Raw genomic sequence first — 24,669 nt, forward strand, 5'->3', positions numbered from 1 at the left:
GGGGGGGGGGGGGGGGTTCATAAATCGCATACTAGGGCGGACCATTATTTTGTTCTTAAACCTCGTAAATTCTCGGTTTGCTCTGCTACCTACCATAAACACCGCGGTAGATTCGATTCAATATTTTCACTAGATAACAATGGGTCCTAAACTGCGGGCTATAGCGCCTAAGAGGAAGAAGGTTGAGAGTTCAAGTGATAGCTCTGATGATGAAATTCTTAATGCCAAGGATCTTCAATTTGTTCTGGAAAAGGTATGAAATCTTTTTAGTAGTGTTTTTATTTTAAGATGATAGTTACAATGCAATATCTTGTCTCCAGGTATGGTAATGGAAGAAAAGTTATAATCTGAGCTGAAATGAGTAAAAATGTTCTGTATCTTTCTCTTGCATTACTTTCATATTACTGATATATAATATGGGTAATGTATTAAAAGATATGTTCAGAATTTAATTTGTCTCAAAAGTAAAAATAGTAGTATGTAGTTTTAAAATTAATCTTTAGGAATTTGTCAAGATATAACTTTTAACACTGAATTCATGACCAGTAAGAAGTGGGATAAATGTCGTCTTTGTATTTTTTAAAATTAGAATTGTAGTTGAAGATTATTTCATTCGTGAAATATGTTTGAAAATATTTAGTGTTAGAGTTAAGAAACGTTATAACTATTCTTCTTAATGTTTCTAATTAATTATATTAGAAGACTTAAAAACGACAACTTTTTCTTTTTTTCTGGTCATCACAGCATAGTGTATTGTCAATAGCGATTTATTTAAGGATGAGAGTTCTTCAGATGCAGATCCAGACGAACCAGATTCAATCGTCCAAATTAAAAACGTCAGGTCAGATGTTCGAGTTATTTTGGATGTGCAGTAACTTGCAATTATTGATTATGTTTTTATACAGGGTGAGCAAACGACATTAATCCTATGTTTTTTTCTCACCTTGTAGATAAAGATGATTTTTGGAATTTTCTGTATACAAAGTTTATTTTCTTAATCTGAAAGTCTTATTTTTCAGGAACTTTGATACACCACCTGCTTCAGCTCTAACCGATGTAATAAAGACCGGTCACAAATGTGTCATGTCTGGGGTTGCGGAGATACACGGAGCCTCCTCAAGGAAAAATTCATCTTTTAAACAATTTAAGAAAACTGTAGAGCTTAGGATCCGGATCCGTTGGATCCGCAAGATGTTGGCTTCTTGGGCTTGGATCCGCAAAAATATGAGGTTCCAAGGATCCGGATCCAAGGGGCTATATAGCAACCAAAAAAAAGCAAAAAAAAATCACTCTCAAATCCGAACTATTGAAATAAAGATATTATGATTATTTCATGATTTCTGAATTATTCCTCAAGTTAGCTTAAAAATTGAAAATTCTGCTTTGTTAAAAAAATTCAGTAAATTTTAAAGAAATAACCTAAATCCGGATTCATTTTTTTCAAGTGCAGGATCCGCATCAAAATTAAATGGATCCTAAGCACTGGAGAAAAGTTAATCATTTAATGTCCTATTTATTCTTTATGTGACCCTCAATTCAGACGGGGAAATGGCATACCTGATTCACATCCGTAGTTTTTTAACTTTAATCTGATAACATTGCGGATATATCTCCTTTTTTCTATCTTAAAAACTGTTTAATTTTGTTTTATTTTTCCAGTATTTCTGACGCAAGACGCAAGTCACCTTCACAAATAACCGACAAATGAAATTAATCCGTTTAAAATTTTATTTGATTATTATTTTAACTGTGAGTCGAACATTCCCTTTTTAAAATGGAGGGTCAAATTAAAGTACGTTAACAGTTTCTACAAAATATTGAAAATGAATTCTCTGTTTTTCTAGTCAAAATTGTACTGCGCGGAAACCGATGATAATGCCAATCAAGGAAATTGTGTCACACTATTGTAAGTACGGTGATAACCAAAAAGACGACTTTTAGACTTAATTCATGACTTTAAATAATTCAATGAGCATTATAAACAGTAATTGTGCAGTGTAAACAGACCCATTTAGCCTTATTAGTTATTTGATAAGTGTCTAGTAAAACTATTTGCTTTGTAACACGATCAAATACACTATTGTATTGCTATAATTTCGTCTTCCTATTTTTCTGGTTCTGAAACCTATCAACCATACACCAAGTCTCCATTATATTTTATAAATTTGTATTCCAGATCTGCACTACAAGGAGAGGGGTATATGGGATGAAGTAGTTCCAGTTCCAACCCAAGACCAGTTCTCAAAAATAGATTCATACCAGGCACAAATATAATTATAAAGACTAGCTCAAGTGCCCGGTGTTGCCCGTGGAATTAAAAATAAAATTTCGAATTCGGAAAAATCTAGTTTTGAAGAAGAAAAAAAAAGCTTATGACGAAAAAAAATTAGCAAAAAATAAAATTATAATAAAGATAATGATTGATAGATCTTAAAGTGGAATGTACGACTGCAATAGCATCCAACAATCATACATTGTACTAACAAAAATCAAATATGACTACAGTGATAACCAGAAAACTCTGAAATAAAAAAACGATTTTTAGAAAGTGCATTGAACATAAGACGCAGCAATAGTGTAAATATACCCATTTTACTATTTTTGTGATTTAATAAGAGTCTAGTAAACTATTTGCTTAGATACAACATATAATACACTAAAGTATTGCTGTAATGTCGTCTTATAATTCCATTGTTTCTGGTTATCACTAAATTAATATGAAGATTATTATTTAGCGCAAATCTCTTCTTCTTTATAAGCATGGGCTAACGCTTTTGTTTTGGTTTCTTGTTAATCAAAAACTTTATTATTCTTTACAATTTTATATTTTTTAAGCATTCGGACATTTATAATAAAATCCAAAAGTAACTTATCATTATGGGTTTTTAATAAAAAAGATTGGATTGATATTTTTCTATAATTTGAGATATTTGTGTCGATAGTGCAAACTGTGTGACCAAAAGTTCAGAAGTCGCGTAGTAAATGATCCAGGTTCAAGATTTATTTCTTTTTTATCATGTACAATATTATTTACATTGATATATTGACATTCTTCTCTACTGTGTATACTGCACACGCGTTTTTTACATTTACGTATTTTATTTTTTCCACTGTGCCTAATAATGTTATTTATCGGGTTTTTTTTAACTTCATTTAAAAACATTACTTTTCCTTAAATTCGAAATTTTGATAATCCTTAATTATTTTTTGTTTAAGATTTTAATTTTTTGAAAAGAATAAAGCAAATCATGTTTATTTTTAATTGGAGTTTTATTGTTTAATTTTCTTGTTTTGTTAGCTCCAGCTCGATCCAGTTTTCTCTATCATTTTGCAACGTTTCACGGGAAGATAATTGATGGTAAGTAAAACATTTTTTAAACTTTAGGATGGTATTCCTAATTGTCTGAAACATAAAGGTCCGCTAAATATTTCTGTTTCTGGGTTTCACTCGGGTTTAAGCTTTTAAAATCTCATCTCTGCTTTTGACACAGAATAGTGAAATGAAAGTTAATAATTTAAGTTTTCTGTTTTATTTAGCAATGCAGCAGGATACTGAAGTAGACATGAAGGATGTTCTTGAACTGCTGAAAACCTTCAATCCAGATATCAGGCACACTCATTCAGGACCTAACATTCTAGTACTCCAGGGGGATGTATATTTTGTTTTGAAACATCACCCACGTTTTACGAAGTGGCGTGCAAACTTCTGTGTTTTTAAGTTCTGAATTTAAGATTTAAATGTTTGCGATTTCTCATTAAAAAAAAATAAAAAAGCTCATAAAGTTTAAATAAACGATTTTTTAATAAAATTTCCTATTGTCCCAGTCCCAGGGTTAGTTTAAGTAAACGTGAAATCTGTATTATGAAGAAAACGAGTAAATCTATGAACTATTGAATAAATGAATGAATGTGTTCCTCAGGAAATTTATTATTGATGGAACAGAAACTACCCATGATGATTCTCCTTGTCATGTCAGGAATATATTCAAAACTTAACATTCATCAATTTTGAAGTATTTATTTTTTCCGTTCAATCCTAGATAACAAATTTATGAGTTAGTGTAAGGTAATATAGCTCGACGTGGTTAGTTAAACTGCTTATCCTGCGCTATTTTAACTTAAACCACTGGTAGATAAGTCGTGCCTATTTGAACTACCTGTCAATCATTCGTTAAATCCCATCTCGTAAGTGATTAACTAGTTCTTTCTATTTATATATTCTGTGGCCGAATTTAAAGAATTTGAGCGGCGGTTTAAATTTAAGCCGCGGTTTAAATATGGTTGGTTCCACTTAAAATTGTATCAAATGTTTCAAGATTTAAGCCGGCGCTTAATTTAAACCGGGTTTTGGCGGATTTAAACCGCCGCTCAAATTCTTTAAATTCCATCTCTGGACTCATTAATTTATTTATTTGGATTATTTTCTCATCAGGGAATCCTTTGATTGGAAAGTAAAGCTCCAGGTAATAATACGGGGAAACTGGTTTTTAGGAGGGGGTGGTAGGGGCGTAGTCAGGAATTTGTCCAGGGATGTCACGTCTATATTTTACAAGTGATTGTCAATCTTTACCAATCCTCCATTTGTCACGTCTATATTTTACAAGTGATTGTCAATCTTTACCAATCTTCCATTTCTCAAACCTCATTAACTGTACAAATTGCTATGTCACATAGCTCATTATATTTGTTAAAGAAAAGGGTTTTTCGTACACATGAAAGATTGTGATTAATATACGTGACAACTTTTGTTAAATTGAATAACCTTACGAAAATAAAAATATTCAGTTTTTATGATAAAAATGCAGGATTTGGGTATGCCATTTTATCAGTGGGTCACTTGAAATTATAACGACTTCCCTTTAAACTATAAAATGTTGTATATATTCTAGGTCTCCAACAGTGTTCCGTTGTCACGATCCAATAATCCTCTAGCCTGCCCTAAACAGAATCTTCCTACTTGTAAAGATCTAGGTTGGCTTTTTTCTTTTAATGAAAACATGAATATTTTTAAACTTGCATAATAAATTCATACTTTTCAAATGAATAACATATTTTTCTCAGTAGAGAAGACGTTCAGGTTTGGAATAATAATCTGCTAGGTGGGGGTGATTTTTCAAGAACATATTTACCCCTTTCCGATCCTGTGTTTTTCTTATGATTTTTCTAATTTTAGATCGGAACAAGGATATTAACACTCTGAAGCTTCATCTGTTCTATCACTACCTAGACTACTGGAAGGTAAAAAATCTAAGAAATTCGGAAAAAAATGTTTAATAAGAGGAAAATGATTTGAACACTGTCTGCGACCTAGTAGAAAATCACTGAGGTGTATATTTTTCACCCCCCCCCCCCCTCATAGTCAGACATCATGGACATCTAAAGGCAAATTTTGATACTTTTTACCTGTAAACTCAATTCCCCTCCCCCCCCCTAAAAATAATTTATTTTCCCCAATACAGCTTATAAAACCCTAAATTTAGCATAATTAACTTTTGGGGGGAAAATGATTTTTAAAAGGTGGAGGGAATGACTTTAAGAGAAAATTTACACCTCATGATAATAATTAATTGCTTAAGAAATTCACTAATTGTTTACAGTTAACTACAAGTCCCAACAATTCTTCTTGTTCCTTCACAAATTACAGGGTTAATACCACCAATGTTCTGAAAGATCTATAATATAGTCTTTCAGTTTGTCAGATTAAAGATTCTAAAAAAAATTCAAATTGCATAAGGATTTCTGATCTGTACACTGTACAGTCACCTGAATCTGAGCCTTCTGTATACTCTAAACTGTACAGGACTCAGTACCCGTCTGTATACTCTAAACTGTACAGGACTCTGTACCTGTACGTCTATATACATTAAAACTGTACAGGACTCTGTACCTGTCTGTTAACTCTAAACTGTAGAAGACTCTGTACCTATCTGTAAACTCTAAATGTAGAGGACTCTGTACCTATCTGTAAACTCTAAACTATAGAGGACTCTGTACCTGTCTGTAAGTAAACTCTAAACTGTAGAGGACTCTGTACCTGACTGTAAACTCTAAACTGTACCTGTCTGTATACTCTAAACTGTCCAGGACTCTGTACCTATCTGTAAACTCTAAACTGTAGAGTACTCTGTACCTGTCTGTATACTCTAAACTGTCCAGGACTCTGTACCTGTCTGTTAACTCTAAACTGTAGAGTACTCTGTACCTGTCTGTATACTCTAAACTGTCCAGGACTCTGTACCTGTCTGTTAACTCTAAACTGTAGAGGACTCTGTTCCTGTCTGTAAACTCTAAACTGTAGAGGACTCTGTACCTGACTGTAAACTCTAAACTGTACCTGTCTGTATACTCTAAACTGTCCAGGACTCTGTACCTGTCTGTATAAGCTCAGAGGTGAAGTGTGGTGACTGCAACAAGAGAGTTACTGCTGAGACTGCAGAAGGTATAATATTATCTGTATCTTTTTAAAAAGCTTTAGCAAGAAACTGTTCCGATAGAGCTAGGTTTCCAAGCCTGAACTTGACGTCCTAGAGTTCCTAGTGGATTTTTTTTTTAATTTAGTGCCTTGCTTGTTGATAAATTGTCATTTCATACTGTAAAAAAGACAGGTTTGTCAGAAAAAGAATCAATTAGAAAGAAAAAAGCTTGCAAATTGAAGTAAAAAGCTTGCAAATTAAAGTAAACACAGGGGGGGGGGGAAAATGCACGTAATACAAACTCCTGAGTCCTGTTAAACACTCTCTAGAATATCTTGAATATCTTGAAATTATGCAATTATGCCTATGAATTGATTTCACTTATTTTTAGCCTGCCGAACCTCCATGATATGCCACCGGGCAATAATCCATGGTGAGCTAAAGATGGCAATAGAGGAGGATGACGAGGAGTTTAACCAAGAACTCTTCCAATACCTCTTCAATCCCAAACAAAACCAACCCCCTAAAGTTATGTTCTCTAAGGGGGTTCAACCGTTGGTAAGCTCGAATGAAATGATTTAGATTTCACGAAAATTTCATAGATTATGGCCAAAAAAAATATCGTTTTTTTATTTGCTAAAAGGTGGCAATTTTAATCAAATCTAATTTTTACAGAACACAGTTTTGAAATTTTAAAGTTTTTGTGGTGTCTTTGAAAGTCTGAAAAATTTTATAACGTAAACCAATTTGTTGCCCATCAGTCATCACTTCCCAAATCTTTAAAAGCTTTATCTTTGAGATACAAAAGGTCGGCCTTAAACAAATCCTGATATAAAATTTGTTTCAGCAATCCAGTAATCTCAACTCCGGGGCCGCCAACCGTGCTCCTGACTCTAATCCTGTTCCCTCCAAACCAGATAAACTAAAACCTGAACCAAAACCTAAACCTAAACCAGGAAAGAAATCCTCTAACCCTAGGACAGGCAGGAAATCTCCACATCAGGTTCCGGTAAACGAAGATTCTGAGTTGCGAAAGAAGAAATCTGGTAGAACGGCTGGAACAGTACGGAAGATTAGGAAGAAGGGACCTACAGGTGACAATTCTTCTTCTACTTAACTTAATAATTCAGTTTCGATCAGTAATATAAATTTTCTTGAACTGTTTTCCCCCAGATGTTAGATATCTTTACGTCTAGGGCAAAAATTTCCCTTTTTCCCCCTAATCATTGAACCCCCCCCCCCCCCACTTGGTTATTTTCAAAAAATAAACCACTGATTCAATCGCGTAGTCTAGTTGATAGTTTCTGTGCTTTATTCATGATAAATTCAAAATTCAACTTTATACTAATTTTGTTAAGATATTTTAGATTCTGATCTGAGCTCAGATGAAGAGGTTCTTATTCCTACCCAGCCTTATGCAAGGTCAGCTTCTTGCATCAAGTTTATATATTTATAGAATTACTTCTAGCATTTTTGAGGGTAGTGAGGGAGGGGGGTGGGTGGGGGGGAGTTAATTGGATGAACGCTGAATGTCTTCCCACAAAAATTTTATTTGTGCATTTTTAGAACGATAATCTTTATTTGGACTTGATCTTTTTAGTTTGGGGGTTATTTTTGGTTGCGCCGTTTTCTAACAATGATTTTATTATAATGGATTGATGTTCATATTTTTCTACTAAAACGATAGCTTTTTTCTCAAAATATATTTAGACTACACATTTAAATAGTATAAATAATGATAATATTATTCATTTTTTATTACATTTTTGATTCAGGAAACGAATTAAGCAGAATTTGTCTAATATTGATTTCGACGAGGATTCAGACCAGGACGACGACTGGGAAAAGTGAGTTTTTTAAACTAAGATACAATTATCACACTATTAATGGTTCACATCAATTAAGTTTATAAACTTTGTTTTCAGGAAGAAGAAGCTCGTTGCCGCGTCCAAGATTTTGCCGCGTTCCCTTCCAAAGCGCCGCGTGAGGCCAAACAAATCATTCGCGGGAAACCCCGACGAATCGGATGAAATCGATCTCTAAGAATGATCTTCCATTATTTATCGCACATGAGTGGACCATGTAGATAATATCCAGTATCCACTGTCAATACACATTACACATGTGACTACTCTTCGAAAATTCTACATTTATATTTAAAAATTTACCTTGTCAGTCTGTTTGTATCTAATAAACGACAAAACGGCTGAACCGATCAGGTCCAAATTTTGTGTGTGACCTCACGTAACCCCAGGGTTCGGTTTATGAATTATTAATATTTTAAAAATTTGTGTTTTTAAAGTTTTTTATTTTTGTAAAATTCGAAAAAATATCAAGAAATTCGGAATTTTTTTTCATTTTTGTTTTATACTATACAAAGAGAAGATCCTCACTCTTCAGATATAAAGCCACAATTTAAAGTTCAAATGTAAGATGGGCGCGAAGCGCCCTAAAAGCCTAGTACATTTAAATTATCGAAACGCAGATAGTTAAAAGATACAGGGTTACCCAGAAAACACAAGTCTCAGAAAAGTCTGTACAGAGTTAGCTTGTATTTATTTCCAATAATCAAAATTGCCTGTAGCGTTCAACTTGATTACTTCTTTTCCAAATGATTTTGTATTCTAGTAAAAGCCAATATTTCCGTAAGAAACATTTAGATCATAATATTTATCTCGTTTCATCAAGGTCTCATCCTTATTAGGTTTCCCTGTAATAATGTATTTTGTATAATGCATATACCATTAACCGGTGAAGATCTAGATATTTATTTACGTATCGAGGTTACTATAGTTTACAAGATTGTTAATATGGATTTAACACAAAACTTTTTTGCGATGTTATCGTATACATACAATTATAAATTGATACGGTTAAAATCTAGAATTTTACAGATACATTTTTTTAAAAGTTTTTTCATGTTTGGGGTTCTAGTAAATTTATATTTAAGTATTGACAAAGCAACAGTTCAAGAGAAAAAACTTTATTATATATTAAAGGATAGCATACTTTTGTGAAATATGACTGGGGGAGACTACAAACACAGTGTGTGTTATCTCTTATTGAAAAATGCTATAATTAGTGTGCATGCTTTCACATAAACATACACGGGAAAGAACATTATTGTTAGCTTCATAACGTGGAACATTGACCGTTCCTCGTTTGAAATGAGGTTAAAAACAATCTAAGTTTAAGACATCGGCATAATGATTTAGAGATATGAACAATATTTTGTGTTATCTCTTGTTATAAAATGCCACAGATAACTTGTGCATGTTTTAACACAAACATGCTGGGGAGCTAGTTTTCATATTTAATAGCAAGGAACATTAACGGTTCCTTGTTAAAATTTTGGAAATATCTAAAATAGGATAGTGGAAAACTCGGATCATCGTATCTTGTGAGATCATGGTTCCTCTGGTTGTTGCGATGAAGTTTGTCTCCGTTAACCACGAAATCGGGAGGCTTATCCGTTATGCTCGTACTGAAAAGACCTATTAGTTTATTTAAAATCTTCGGTAGTTCTTACATTGAACTCAAAACATGTCAATTTTTAAAACATAGAATCTCTACTTAGAGACGTATTGAGAAAAGCATTTATATAAGGGTGTTTATAAAAGAAAAAATTTCATATTGGATAAATAGGAAATTTTGAGAAACATAGAAGACTCATTTTTGCGGAATTCTTTTCACTTTTTTCATTTTTGGATGCAAACAAGCTCGATTCCTGAATTCACTAATATTACTAACAGTTTTAAAAAATTATTTCTTACGCTTTCAGCCATTTTAAGTAAATTGGTTGGTATTTTCCGAAAAAGAATTATCGTAGAATTGTTGCTGTTCGAAAAACAAAATATTTTTACAAAAGCAAAATATGGATTGTTCGGTCGGGGAAGAGGGGGTTATTTTGTATTTTAATAAGTATCGAATCCAGTAAAAATTATTGAAGTTTGTAATTGTTTATATGTTGTTCCCCTTTATTATATTTATTTATATTAGTCTTACGCCTACGCATGGTCTCCGTTCTTAAGACTGATAAAAGATATTGTTCATGTACAAACTTCTAAATGATAGTAGTTAAAATGTGTTAAATGACATCTGCAATAAATAAAAGATTTTGTTGAAGCATCATGATGGATGAGATGACGTGATATGTTTCATGTTCGTATCCACTTCCCCATCTTAATTATAAACACAAACCTTTTTTTCAGTGGCGCAACTAGCCCCCCCCCCCCCTAGTTGCGCCACTGCGGTTTTTTAAAACATTTTTTCTAGGGTTTAATTTTAGAGTTTTGCCATCAGATCATTTAGTGTAAGTTAATTAAACCTGCTTAATACCGTTTTTATTTTAGTAAATTTTAAATATATTTGTGGCTGAATATTTTCTTTATCATGTAAACATCTAAATATACGTTTTATTTTGTCCAATTGTTAGTTGTTTGGGTTGTTTGTATTAATTCAAAAATTTAAATTTAGGTATCCGAACTGAGCAGGCCTAAAAATGTTTATGGTGTCTCGAACATGAACATGTGTGAAAGACAAGACTGATAAATAGCAAAACAGATTATTAAGGGAAGCTAATCCTGTTAATGCGTATTTACAAAAACTAGACTTACAGGACGCTTCCCGCCTTTGTAGTATCAATGAGGATTGAGGTTTAGCTGAAGATGTGGAGAAATTGCTTTTTATAATATATAGAAATCCACCAACAAAACGGTAAAAGTATTTATTTGAAGATGGACAGGAACTGTCGGTTCTGTTTATTATCGTTTATTAGAATACTGACATGGGAACCCAGCTTTGCCTGGCTTAAAAAATTTTGTCAAAAAGATCAACACACTCGGCTTAAAATTGATAAAACCAGGAACATTCCCGTGGTTTTACCGAGCTTCCCAATTAAAATTTGAGGCATATCGGTCCTTAGTTCATGAGTTATGATCGGTCATTCAAACAAACAGATTACTACCTTATATAGATTGATATACTAGCTCGGGAACCCAGCCTGGGGAGGTAGGGAACCCCCGGACGCCATGAGCCTCCGCTAAGCAGACACGAGCCTCCCAGAGTTGCTAGTCAGACCAAGCCTCTGCATTGCAGAAATGAGCATGCACAACACATCAAAATGTGCCTGTGTAACACAGGAGGTTTTTTTTAAACTTGTGTTATAATTTTAAATGAAGGATTTTTTTTGAAATTTTTAGACATAGTTGCATGAGAGGCTTTATTAAGCATTTATTAATTATCATAAATAGTGCCTAATTATGACTAATAAAGTGGTATCTAAAACTTAAACATATTTTACACGAAAAGGAAAATATTTAGAAAAAAAATTTAATTGAATTTCATTTCATCTTTTTTAATCTTTGATTTTAGCGATACCTTTTTTGAAGTTCAAATTAAATCTAAAAAATTTGTATTTATTATTTAAATCTTCAACATTCTTCAAAAAAAGGTATTGTTTAAATCAAAGATTACAACAAAACAAACCAAGTTTACTCCAGAAATATTTCTCCAAATATCTTCCTTTCTGCGTAAGAAATGTTTAAAGTTTTAATATAAATCTTATAAACCAATTTATGAGTCCATATATGTTTCTATTCATGACAATCAATGAAAAACTCTAACCTTTAGTAAAATTCTTATGCCACTACGTCAAAAAAAATTGTTAAAAGTTTTCATCACTCATAAAAAAAGCTGTGCTGTCTGGTGGAGGCTCGTTTACGGCATAGCGGAGGCACGGTCTGTATAGCGTAGGCTTTGTCTGCATAGTGGAGGCTCGGTCTGCCTAGTGAATCTGGGAGGCTCGATGTCTGCAAAGCAGAGACTCATGGCGTCCGGGGGTTCCCTCCCTAGCCTGGGAAAACAAGTTCCCTATCAAAGTTGACCTACTCATTGACTCCATTTAGAATTAATAAACCCATACTAAAAACATTCCCGTGGTTCTACCCAAATCAAAATTTGAGGCACATCTGTCAAGAGGTTAATGAGTCATGAACAAGCAAACCGAGATTGCTTCTTTTGTATTTGGTAATTAAAACCAAATATAAATTCATAAGTTTGTCTACAACTTATATGCATTTCTAAAAAATAACGGAAATGTTTAAAGCTTGTCAACTATGATGTGCTTTTTTAATAATTCCTGGTTGGTTCTAGGGGCGTACAAGAGCTTTAGTGTAGGAGAAAGGGCACCTTTTGTGAGCGTCAGCGCGCTTAAACTTTTTTTTGTTCTCACTAGAAGATATTGTGCCCCCCCCCCTCCCCTTGAAAACAACTAGATTTTGACAGAAGTATTGATTAGGTCCGTATATTTTTATTAATTAAAGAACCATAAATCTTTCACATTAAGGCTTTGCTTGGTTTAGAACATTATTTGTTGATAATATATCTCTCATATGAGGAGCTTGAAGGAAATCATATTTTACCACAAACTCAAAATTATAATCCCTATCTGGACAACCTGTTGTCACAGCTCTGTGATATTCTAAATTATGACCGAAAAGCCTAAGTTTGATAGGATTAGGGATTAAAAAATTTGAGTTTAAAATATTTCTTTCAAAATATTTTTTTTTTTTCTCAGACATTCGATATTTGCGCGGAGCAGCAAAATAATATGTTAGGTTTTGTTTGCAAGCTGAAATTTTAGGTCATAAAAGTGACAAAAACATGCTTTTGTTAAACCCCCCCCCCCAGGTCATCGGGAAAAAAATTCCTACAGAAGTTAGGTTTGTTTGCACGGAATATCAATACAATCTTAAATTGCCGAATTTTTCTGTACAGATAATTGAAATTTTTAGGGGTTATTCCTGCTGAATTTGGTTCAGGAAACGCCTCAACACGGAAATGCCTCAAAAAAACAGAATCATAAAACTAATTTAATGTCGTCTTCTCTCAAATTAAGACTATATTCTACTGATTTTCACAGCCATGGCCGCAGCGCTCGGCCTCATAGCCTGTTCTAGCCGTAGCGCACGGCCCCCTTCGTAGCCTGCGGCGCAACCTAACTTACCCTAAATTAATGGTAAAATAATTGTAAATTTTTTTTTAATGAGGGAAGTCGACATTAAATTAGTTTTATGAGTTCGTTTTTTGAGAACTGACATCGATCGTACAGTCAGAGTCAATCACATCAGTGCAGTCAAGTCAGTCGAAATCCAGAGTTAACTGAAGCAAATTAGCGCATAGCTTTATAAATGGCTGCACATGGCCAATAAAATAATTTCGTCCACCGGAACACGGGCAACAAATTATTTGTTTTATATAAGTCGAACCGCTGGCCGTCTCATAAACGAGTTTTTAAAGACTGATTCCATTTTTAAATTAAAGCTTTTATTTTCACATAATTTCTTGGTCAAGAACTGAAAGTATTGAGAGCAGAGGCGTACACAGGGGGGGGGGCGGGGAAATTATGGCTTAGCCTGGATGAAATAGGGTTGCAAGGGGTTTTCAGGGCCCTAGTAGCCCTTGGACTGATAAAAAATGTATGCCCCTGTTGACCAATTTCTGTGCACGCCCCTGATTGGGAGAATATTATAGCATCCCGATATCTTCATCCGCAAGCTTTAAGTTGACCTCAACAAATAAAAGTTATTCTTTAAATAAGTTTTTTTTAAGTCATCCCAAAAACTTCCTTTTTTTCTTGGCAACTAAATTGCATTAAAGAAAAAATGGTTATTTTAATAGAATGTTTGCAGATTTGTTCTCCCAAATACTTAAAGAAAATAATGATAACTGTTTTGGATTCACAATTAAATAACATTTTTTATGTTCGAAACATATCAGGCCCTGCAAGAACTAGGAGATCTTATAAGTGATGATCTCAAGATTAAGGTAAACATAATAATTTTAATTGAATTGATAATAGAACTGTAAAAGTTTCTTTAAAATAATAAAAATGAAGTTTTAACGCACCATTGTCCCAAAAATTCTCTTTTAGGTTTTTGTACATATCGTAACTTATGGTAGTTTGAATTTTGTGAGTTTGGCTTGGTTGAGTTCGTAAAATTGTTTTTCGAACAAATTTTGCACAATTTTATTGTTAAAAATTTTAAATCCTACGATTATTTTCTAAAACTTATTAAATTATTAAAATAATTAAAAGTTGCAGTGAAGAGAAGAATTGTTACAGTTAATGTTAATATATGCAAAAGATTGATACTGGATATAAGATCTAGAATTGGGAAAAGCATTGCAAGCAATGAACGACCTTTCTGATAAAAATAAAAGGAAAGATTTTTTATCAATATTTCAATCCTTTTTGTTTATTTTATATCTGTAATTCTAGCATTTAAAAACTTAGATGTGAACTCCAAAAAAAGCTCTTTTTACCTCTGTTTCTTTCTTGGCATCACTTTTCAAAAGTCTAAGTGTTCAAACTTCAAACTGCTATAACTTCCTTTTATTTTAGTGTTACAACCTTTTAATTGATGCTCATCGATCGGGAATTTTGAAAATATCTAAAAGGGGATGGTGGAGTTGGCACATTTGATGTAAGGGGGGGGGGCCCTGCCTCCATTTTTGGTTCAAATCTTCAAATTTTTTGGGTGCACACCTAATTAGTGATCGAAATTCCTAAAATCAAATCAAATTGAATTTTAATGACCTCTAATGACCTCCACAAATAGAAAATATTTTAAACTATGACTTTATGCATATCAAACGAAAGCTAGGAACCCCAGGAATACAGTAGCAGCAACAAATCCAGTGTTTGGCCTTCTAATGACCTCTTACGACCTCTTATGACCTAAATGACCTCCAAAAATGAAAATGTTTTAACTATGGCTTTATGCATATCAAAGGAAAGCTAGGGACCCCAGGAATACAGTAGCAGCAACAAATACAGTGTATGACCTTCTAATGACCTCTTACGATCTCTAATGACCTAAATGACCTCCAAAAATGAAAATGTTTTAACTATAGCTATATGCATATCAAACGAAAGTTAGGAACCCCAGGAATACAGTAGCAGCAACAAATCCAGTATATTGTCTGGGTTCCTAGCTTTTGATTGATAAACATAAATCCTTGTTTAGAACATTTTCAATTTGGAGGTCATTACAGGTCGTAAGAGGTCATTAGAAAGTCAAACATTGGATTTGTTGCTGCTACTCGATTCTTTGGGGGTTATTAATGTTTGTTTGACATGCCTAAAGCCATATTTAAATATTTTCATACATTAAAATTCAATTTGATTTTATTTTAGGAATTTCGATCACTAATTAGGCGTGCACCCAAAAAATTGGAAGATTTGAACCAAAAATGAAGGCAGGGCCCCCCCCCCCCCCCTACATCAAATGTGCCAACTCCACCATCCCTAGAAATCGAACCTAAAAGAGCATTTTTGGGACACTGTGCATGATAAGATAGTTTTACCAAAAAAAAGTTAATTTTTGCTTAGTTTAAACTGTTTAAATATGTTGTATTATACGAAACTTGTTAATAAATCTATTCACATAAACCTATGAAGTTAAAGTAGTAGTCTTTGTTTGTTTGTTTGTATGTCAGATCATAACTCAGTAACCTCTTGACAGCTTAGTTTTAGAAATCTTAGATAAGTTTGTTGATTTATATCAGGGAAGTTGAAACTTCCAGATTAAACTCATTCCAGCTTATAGTTTTAAAGGAATTCAGTCTTTGCCTCAAACTCTAGTATCTACATTCTTGCAACCTGATGGTGTAAAAATTTGCTATTTCAAACTTAGATTATTTGATTTAACAGAATTGATAGATTGAAATGTCAAAGGTCACGACATCATGTTGCAAAGATATAGGGATAAGAAAATCAGTGTTTGTGGATAAAATTCAGTTCCTGTAATTGTTTATAGTGTATGCATGCTTGCGATGAAGCCTACCATAAGCAAGTTCTCGCTGCAACAGAAACTCTGAAATTCAAGTTTAAGATCAAGATAGTAAAGATTACCACAAAGTAAGAAAATTTAGAAAATCTGGAGGAGTCACTAAATATTTGCTCAAACTGAACTTAATAAAATTAATTGATCAATCTAAATTTTAATTTACATTTTCAAACTTTTTTGTTTCGTATGTTTTTCCTTTTGAAATAAATATTTGATCATTATTCTTTAAGGTGAATCCAAACAATGTTTGGGTACTTTTTTAAAAATTCCTTGTTATTTTACAAAATGTCTTTATGAAAACTTCTTGTTTAGAGAATTTCGACAGTACTTTGTTGAGAACCTGAGCGTGAAAGGGATTGGAGAAGTTGGTCGAGGTATTCTGGTCGGATACAAACCTTGTCTCAGTCAGAATTCTGCCTCTACAGGTTGAATATCTATATAATAGAACAAGACATTCATATATATGTTGCCTATAGCCGGCCAAACGGCTGGACCAATGGGCTGAAATTTTTTATGAACACTTGGGTGGCCGTGGGGTGTTAAAGGCTAAAAAAAACCTTTTTTCTTTAAAATTTAAAAAAAAATTCTTTAAAATTTTAAATATTTTTTTCCACGGGCAACGCCGGGCCCTTTCAGCTAGTATTTAATAAAAGTGTGATAGCAAATTAATCAAACTTTCCTGGAAAACTTCAGCAAAAAAAATAATTTCTAGGTATCTTATTGACGATTGTTAAAAAAATCTAAATCATTTTCAAAATACCACAACACGCCCGATTGTATAATTCTGCCTCGACTAAATTGTTCTAAAAGATGATCTTATAACCTTTTTGTTTTGTTTATTTGAAATTATGAATTTTCTAGAAATAAAAATGGAATTAATGGTAAAAATTGAAGTCTTAATATAATAAATGGTCTTCTAAAATTTCCTTTTTTCCTTGATTTGCCATTTCAATTACCGTCGAGGGGGGGGGGATGGAAGTTACTTGTTTTCATCGTGTTTAAAATTATATTTCTGCCTTCAGTGAGCAGGATAGTCGCTAACCCTACTCCCTATAGCTTCCTTACTATCAGTGAACTGAAGAAACCGAGGAAGAAAGGTAAAAACAGTTAATTAAAATTACATATGACTGAAAAGATCCACCCAAAATGGAGAAAAGACCCAGATCAGTATTTTACTTTCTTCCCAGTATTAACTTTTTACTTTAATTATTTAAAGTATTAATTAATTAAATTATTATTAATTATTGTGTTTAATTAATTCTTAGAAATTTTGACAAAATCTAGCGTTTTATATTTACATGTTATTTTTGTTTGTTTAGCAGTTAGCAGGAAGAAGATTCATACTATCTTAGAGTTCAACCCATCGGACAACTGCAGGAAACTAGGTGGGTGGTTACTCACAGTGATTTACTGTTTCACAATAAATATGGAAGTTTAAAGACAATATTAAGATTTGGTTCCTTTTTTGTTTAATATTTATGAAATTTATAAATAGTTGTATAACTGTATTGTAGGTATGTAGAAAATATCGAAGTAAACCCTAATTTGTAAACATGAACATACCTGTATTGTACATGTCTTACGTTGTACATTTGCTGTAAACTAACTATGCTTATTTTTAATTAACTATGTAAAACTTGTAATTACGTTGATAAACTTTACCTGTATCAAAGAACTCAAAATATTCATTAGTTGGAATAATACTCTTCTTGATTACGGGGTTTGAGTAATATATCCATGTGTAGCAAACAAGACGGATTTGAGTTGTATCTTGTATACAGATACCTGAGAATACAGATAGAGTCTTAACAGGTTTAATATTGATATTATTGAGTGACCTGGAGTTCATGAATGAGTTGTATCTTGAAAGACAGATACCTAAGAAAACAGAAAGAGTTGTATCAGGTTTGATATTGACTTAAGTATTATTGAGGGACCTGGAGTTCATTTTGAGTTATATCTTGTAAGACAGATACCTGAGAATACAGATAGAGTTGTATCTGAAGTATTATTGAGGGACCTGGAGTTCATGATTGAGTTGTATCTTGTAAGACAGATGCCTAAGAATACAGATAGAGTCGTATCCGGTTTGATATTGACGAAAATATTGAGGAACCTGGAGCTCTAAATTGAGTTGTTTCTTGTAAGACAAATACCTAAGAATACTGATAGAGTTGTATCCGGTTTAATATTGACGAAAGTCTTATTGAGAAACCTGGAGCTCTTAATTGAGTTGTATCTTGTAGACAGATACCTAAGGATACGGAAGGTTATACCTGGATTGGTACTGATCTAAAAGTATTTGTTGGAGAAGGGCATTTACTATGTGTATCTTGTAAAAGTACGGGTTTAGACCCATTATTAGTGTTTCTAAATTCCGACCTCCAGAGGTCATTAATTTTTGAAGGTCAAAGGCTGTTGCAACATACAAAATCATAAAAGTATCCCAATACAAGATTCAGAGAACAATAAAACCCAAGAACCACGGTTGTGTTTTTTGGTCGGTTTATAAATTCTTAGTTAATTGTTGTCTTTTAGAACCACGTTAATATGCTCTTAGCTTGATTCTAAATTCTGGGGGTTGGGGTTTGAAGGAAAACTTAGTTTCCGAGCAAAGCTGGGTTCCCAAGCTAGCTAGTATTGTAATATCTAGGAAAGGGTAAGGATGAGAAGGCCTGGAACCGACCTATGCCGTACAACGAGAAACTCCGGCGGGCGAGTACAAATGCTGAGGTTCGAGAAATTGCAGAAAATTTCTCGAATCTGAGCAAATGGATGATCATTAAGGTAATAAAAGGAAGGATGGTTAAAATTTTAAAGGGCCTTTCAAAGTAATCGTTATCTAAGAATTTTAAGTCAACATTTGACGTTTTTTCAGTCTAAACTGATATTTCCGCACTTTTTAATTTGCCAGTAATGCATACTTCATTATTGTTTAGTCCAATATTTATATTTTACATTTGTATTTTATATTTGATTCTTGGGTATAAATGTCAATTTGAAAAGAATACGATTATTTAACAGTATATAATATCATTGTTTTTTCTGTTTTTAGATATTCTTCATATTTTAAGCTTAAAAAATTCAAATGTGATTAATTAAATGACAGATAAAAGTAGAAAAAGTGAACTTAAGAACTTTACATAAACCTGAATCCGTATAGATTTGAACGGTTTGTATAAAACTAAAGACTGCTCTAGGATCGATTTCGCAAGGGAGCGAAACCATTGCCGAGGATTGTAATCACAGAAGAGTGGAGGAAGATTGAGGATATCCGGATACCCCAAATACATGATCTCTACTCAAGGGATTACGGGGTGAGAACTAGACCTAGAGATATTCGTCTAGCTGAGCTGGCCAGGTAGGGTATCAACCAAACAAAATAAAGAATGTAATATTGTAGAATGGTGTCATTAAAGAACTCGAAAAAGTAAAAAAAAAAACACATCTCTTAAAAAAAGAAATAAAGATGCTTGAACAAACTAATGATAATTCAATATAAATACCCATTAATTTATTTTTTACAATCCTTTTACCTTAAGCTTTAAGGTCGGACATCTTAGGTAACAATTGGAGTGTCGGTTAGCTTAAGAAACCTTCAGTCTAAAAGTCTCGCACAATAAATTGTTCATAGAACTCAGTTTTTCTTAGGAATTGACTGTCGCCTTCATTAATTGATGAAATTTTAAAATTCCCTTACCAATGCCCACTGCCGCCTTTCAATTATATATAAAGAAGGTATTTTTAGAAAGTCTGGAGGTACATTACATCTTTCAGGACATAATATCAAGGTTCAAACATCTTCTAGACCAGGTGAACAAAAAAACATAGAGACAGAATATAATTAACAACCCTTTTATTTTTTAAAAATGCATTTATCATTTATTTTCAATGTGTGTAATTTGAAGGAGAGGGAGATGGCTGGTTGTGTGTGTGGGGGGGGGGTATGCGGCCATGAGCCCCTCTCTTGAATTAATGGGGAGCATCCTCCTTTAACATCAGGGGTGTATATTCTCCTAAAAAACATTCCCCCCTTTTGGAAAATCATTTTTTTAGGGTTTTCCTAGCTAAAAAATGATTTTGCAGGGAAAATAATTGATTGTTTGGAAAAAGTATCAAAAATAATGAAAAAGCTTGCTTGTCACACTGTTTTTTTTTTCCTTAATTCATCATTTTACAGAATTCAGAAAATATACACCCCTGTGTAACATTGAGAGAATATCCCTAACTGGAATTGCACAACTATAGTTTTCGATTTTTTACCCCTTGATTACTTATATACATATACACCCCCCTGTACTTATGAATTTGAAATTGTATATATTAGATATTTCTAGGAAGGGTCTATTAGAAGTTAACATATAAGCACATTGTAATAAAATTTATTTCGTTCAGTTTATTTATTTGCAGATGATGATCACAAGAGTTACAAGTTTAGGAGTAGGAACCTTCCCTCCCCTCCATTCTGTACTCTCAAGTAAATTCTACATTATCATTCTTCTCAAGTTTCCTATTATATAAATTGTTTGTTATTTCTAATATGAAAATCCACAGCATCCTGTATTTCATTTAGTCTTTCTACCCACTTAATTTAATGGAAATTCTCCAAATAATTCAATCATATTCTTAATATTTCATTCATTCAGTTTGGGTTAACTCATAAAAACAACCTACCCTGGTTAGGCGGGACCTGCCTACACGTTAAATTATGGTATATTTTTACTGCTGTAAATATCTACCTAAAATATGTAAAACTAGTTAGGGAACCCAGCTTTGCCTGGCGTTTTACCTATAAAATTAAACCCACTTTACTCAGAATAGTATAACATATCTCTGTAATGATGATTTCGGTAAAAAAAATGTTCATGTTGGTTAACAAAAGTTCTCCAAACAGTGATTTGTAGAAATTGAAGACGACATTACAGCAATACTGAAGTACATTTGATGTTGTCACAAAGCAAATAGCTGTACTAGTAAGTTATTCAATCACTTATTAAGTGAAATGGGTCTGTTTACCCTGCACAATTGCTGTGTCTCTTGTTTATTGGATTATTTAAAGTCATAACTTGAGTCTAAAAGTCAACTTCCTATTCCAAAGTTTGCAGTTTGGATAAATAAATGTTGAAGTAAAATCTGAAATATTAGTTAAATTAGCAAGGAGAGTAAAGTTTTGATTGATATTGCAGGGTTTTAAATATAGTATCTATATAGTTCATGGAGCATTATTTAAAGAAATGTTAGGTTGTTGTTAAAAAACGTGAACCTCAACTGTACTCCATTGCATGATTTAGTTTTATTAAAATAAGAATGATAATGATGATGTTCAGGGGATTATGAAGGTTTAGACACCTTGGATGAGTTTCACTTGGTGGAGGGTTTGGTAGGAGCAGATCTACCATCCTTCCAACTCAATCTATTCCAGGAGAATATTCAGAGTTCAGGTAGGTTCATCAATCATTATCCTCAGGTTGATTATCATTCTTATTTTCTTAAAGGCGCATTTTTTTTTTTTTAAATAGTCAAATGTTTTATTGACAGATTTTTAAATAAATTATTTTCTTAGGTTCTCGTCCTTAAACACTTTTTGTTTTTACAATGACATTTTTGACTTAATTTTGGTCTTTCATACTTTTTAAATTTCTTTCTTTAAGAGAGTTTGACTTTGAATGACAATCTTTCTGAAGTTGTCAGTATCAATTCCAACCCTGAGCTACTCAAACCATTTATCCAACCTGACGCAGTTAGACTAGATTCTCCCAATCCTCTAGAACCTTTAGTAGTACACAAGTCAGAGACTGATGCCAAAAGTTCCAATAAACCTACAAAGAAAAAACCCAAATCTGGTACAGGGTGTCCCAAAAAACATGGGAATTCAGTGACGAATTCGATATCGTCTTTGTTATGAATTAGCATTGTAATACCTAATTTCAAAAACCATAATATTATTATGTCTGCTAGAGTTAATTTTATGAAAAGACTGCAAATATGTGTCTATAATGTCTCCGCAAGATGAACAGTGAAGACGGACAAGTTTATTCTGTTTGTATACTGCAATTTTCTTGTTTTACTAAGTACAACAGTATGGAGTCAAAACATAAATAAACAAAATGTGAACATAGCAGACGAAACTCTTACAGATTACAGCTTTCTCAGTAGGTATCACTACTAAATCAAAGAATTATTTAAAAAGACGATATCGAATTCGTCACTGAATTTCTATGCTTATTGGGACACCCTGTATTAAGCTCCGTAAAACTATGAACAAAGGCAGTTGCATACTTGTAAAATATCCTGTAATACAGAAACTGGAACTGAAAATTTCTCTCCCAGCAGCTGACATTGTTGACATGAACGATGGAAAATCTTTGCTAAACCTGAACATTGTGTTCTAGGTCCTAAAGCTGCTGTTTTTGACTGTGCAACTTGTGCACTGGACCTCAAAACTTGTGTTTCAGACCCTGGAGTTTGTGTACTAGACACTGAAACTTCTGTTCCGGTCCCTGAAACTTGTGCTCCGGTCCTTAAAACTTGTGTCCAGGAACCTGAAACTTGTGTTCCGGTCCTTGAAACTTGTGTCCTGGAATCTGAAACTTCTGTTCCGGACCCTGAAACTTGTGTTCCGGTCCCTGAAACTTGTGCTCCGGTCCTTGAAACTTGTGTCCTGGAATCTGAAACTTGTGTTCCGGACCCTAAAACTTGTGTTCCGGTCCCTGAAACTTGTGCTCCGGTCCTTGAAACTTGTGTCCTGGAATCTGAAACTTGTGTTCCGGACCCTGAAACTTGTGTTCCGGTCCTTGAAACTTGTGTCCTGGAACCTGAAACTTGTGTTCCGGTCCTTGAAACTTGTGTTCTGAACCCTGAAACTTATGCGTTAATCCCTGACAGTAAAGCAGTACTTGCGTACTCTGAGAATTCACCTAAAGTTCCTCTTAAAGATCCTGAAGTTGGTGAACTGAGATTGGTATTTTCCGTTGAGGACCTGGATATGCCAGGAGTAAACTCTATTATGATCCCAAAAGACTCCTCAACCCCAGCGGAAAACTATGAAAAACAAGAAGAACTAGAACCTAATCCTGTATCCCTGCCTACCATTAAGCCATCCTTAACTCAAAATGTCAACGCTGACCCTCTGTATTACATTGATCCTCTAGGGATTAATGAACATGATCTGCTAGACTTTGAACCGGAGGAGAGTGAAGAAGAAGATGATGAAACATCTCCCAATATAAGCAAAACTAAAGGCTTTGAACAGCCGATCCTGAGCCCTTCAAATGTTCTGACCTCTTCCCCCAGCTCCATGAGTATCGGTATGGATGAGGCACCAGTACCATCACCAGCTTTTTCTGATCATTTTTCCAGTCCTAGCCCTAGATGCTCCACCCCCACCTCTTCCCCCTCTAACCCCTGGGCATGGAAACAGAGTTCAGGAGACACAAGCTCTCCTGATTCATCAATCAACTGTTATAGTGCAGCAGAAGGTTAGACAAAATTAAACAATTAAATCTATGAAACGTAGAATGTAAGAATGGTCTAATCCTAAATTCGACATTTTTGTTTTTTGACCACGTGCCGAAAAATCTTAAAAATCTGAGTTTCTTTTGTCATGATCTTAAATTTACTAATTTCTTAATCTTTACACTAGATTATTTGAACAGAACTCATAGTTAGAATTACCAAATTTCTACAACATCAGTTCGCAAAGATATAAGAAATAGAATAGAGTTTGGGGCAAAAAATCAGTTTCTTTACCGGATAAGGGAAACAATTTAATGAGAAATGTTGAGATAAAAGAGTTTGTGTGAATATTTTCATATTCTTAGATTTATAACAATTTTTATAATTGTTCTACTTATTTAGTTCATGGCTTTAGCTAAGTTTTAGGATAAAGAACTTTGTAAATCTTCATTAAGGAATCCATAATATTCTGGGAATTACCTGAAACAAGAATTTAAACAGAAATATATTAATTCAGGACACTCGGCAGATTGTAAACCCATCTCCAGAGAATCCCAGAGCCCTAGCTCCAATGAAACCTGGAGAATTCACAACCCTCTGAGACAACTATCGGAAAACAAAGATAACCTCAGGTGGGATTTTAGACTTTTTTCTCAAACAGTTTTTAGTGTGACCGGCAATGTATGGTAGTTGAACTGAGAATGCATTTTAGTGGAGAAATTTATAGGATTAATTTGAGAAATAAAAAAAAACGTTTTAATGATGTATAATTACTAAGTTTGAGCGGGAAGCCGACTTTCAAAATCATCCATTTGGGCGGTTACGTTTAGGAATAATTTTTTAAAAAATTATTTAACAACGACGACGAAAAATGTATCAAAAATTCAACAGTAAACTAATTAGTTGTTTTGGAACAAATTTATCGAAAGAAATTTGTCAATAAATCAATG

General features: G+C 33.4%; 2 protein-coding genes across 4 annotated transcripts in view; both read left to right on the top strand.

Annotated features, from left to right (window-relative positions):
• Positions 1-10,538, top strand: part of LOC111710114 (uncharacterized) — a 28,283-nt gene extending 17,745 nt beyond the window's left edge. The window contains exons 3-20 of one of the 2 annotated variants that reach the window (XM_023484143.1): positions 132-253; positions 777-841; positions 1,020-1,121; positions 1,845-1,906; positions 2,177-2,262; positions 2,943-2,991; positions 3,299-3,358; positions 3,538-3,610; positions 3,921-3,977; positions 4,433-4,463; positions 4,890-4,971; positions 5,174-5,238; positions 6,361-6,439; positions 6,805-6,971; positions 7,261-7,507; positions 7,772-7,835; positions 8,189-8,260; positions 8,339-10,538. In XM_023484143.1, the coding sequence (XP_023339911.1) occupies positions 140-253; positions 777-841; positions 1,020-1,121; positions 1,845-1,906; positions 2,177-2,262; positions 2,943-2,991; positions 3,299-3,358; positions 3,538-3,610; positions 3,921-3,977; positions 4,433-4,463; positions 4,890-4,971; positions 5,174-5,238; positions 6,361-6,439; positions 6,805-6,971; positions 7,261-7,507; positions 7,772-7,835; positions 8,189-8,260; positions 8,339-8,456 (1,593 nt within the window). In that variant the 5' untranslated portion in view covers positions 132-139 and the 3' untranslated portion in view covers positions 8,457-10,538. The remainder of the gene's footprint in view (positions 1-131; positions 254-776; positions 842-1,019; positions 1,122-1,844; positions 1,907-2,176; positions 2,263-2,942; positions 2,992-3,298; positions 3,359-3,537; positions 3,611-3,920; positions 3,978-4,432; positions 4,464-4,889; positions 4,972-5,173; positions 5,239-6,360; positions 6,440-6,804; positions 6,972-7,260; positions 7,508-7,771; positions 7,836-8,188; positions 8,261-8,338) is intronic. The other variant, XM_023484144.1, reaches the window with a different exon arrangement.
• A 3,624-nt stretch (positions 10,539-14,162) lies between these two features.
• On the top strand, positions 14,163-21,038 carry LOC111710117 (uncharacterized). 2 transcript variants are annotated; one of them, XM_023484150.1, is made up of 9 exons: positions 14,163-14,240; positions 16,235-16,335; positions 16,577-16,689; positions 17,287-17,361; positions 17,587-17,649; positions 18,918-19,051; positions 19,465-19,625; positions 20,013-20,077; positions 20,675-21,038. In XM_023484150.1, the coding sequence occupies exons 1-9, from the start codon at positions 14,175-14,177 to the stop codon at positions 20,743-20,745; spliced, it is 849 nt and encodes a 282-aa protein (XP_023339918.1). In that variant the 5' UTR covers positions 14,163-14,174; the 3' UTR covers positions 20,746-21,038. The 2 variants fall into 2 exon arrangements, with proteins under 2 accessions (XP_023339918.1, XP_023339917.1); XM_023484149.1 differs by having other exon boundaries at positions 17,584-17,649; positions 20,675-21,034.
• The last annotated feature ends 3,631 nt before the right edge of the window (positions 21,039-24,669 follow it).

The sequence above is a fragment of the Eurytemora carolleeae genome, unplaced genomic scaffold (assembly GCF_000591075.1).
Source record: "Eurytemora carolleeae unplaced genomic scaffold, Eaff_2.0 scaffold1029, whole genome shotgun sequence".
Lineage (NCBI taxonomy): Eukaryota > Metazoa > Arthropoda > Copepoda > Calanoida > Temoridae > Eurytemora > Eurytemora carolleeae.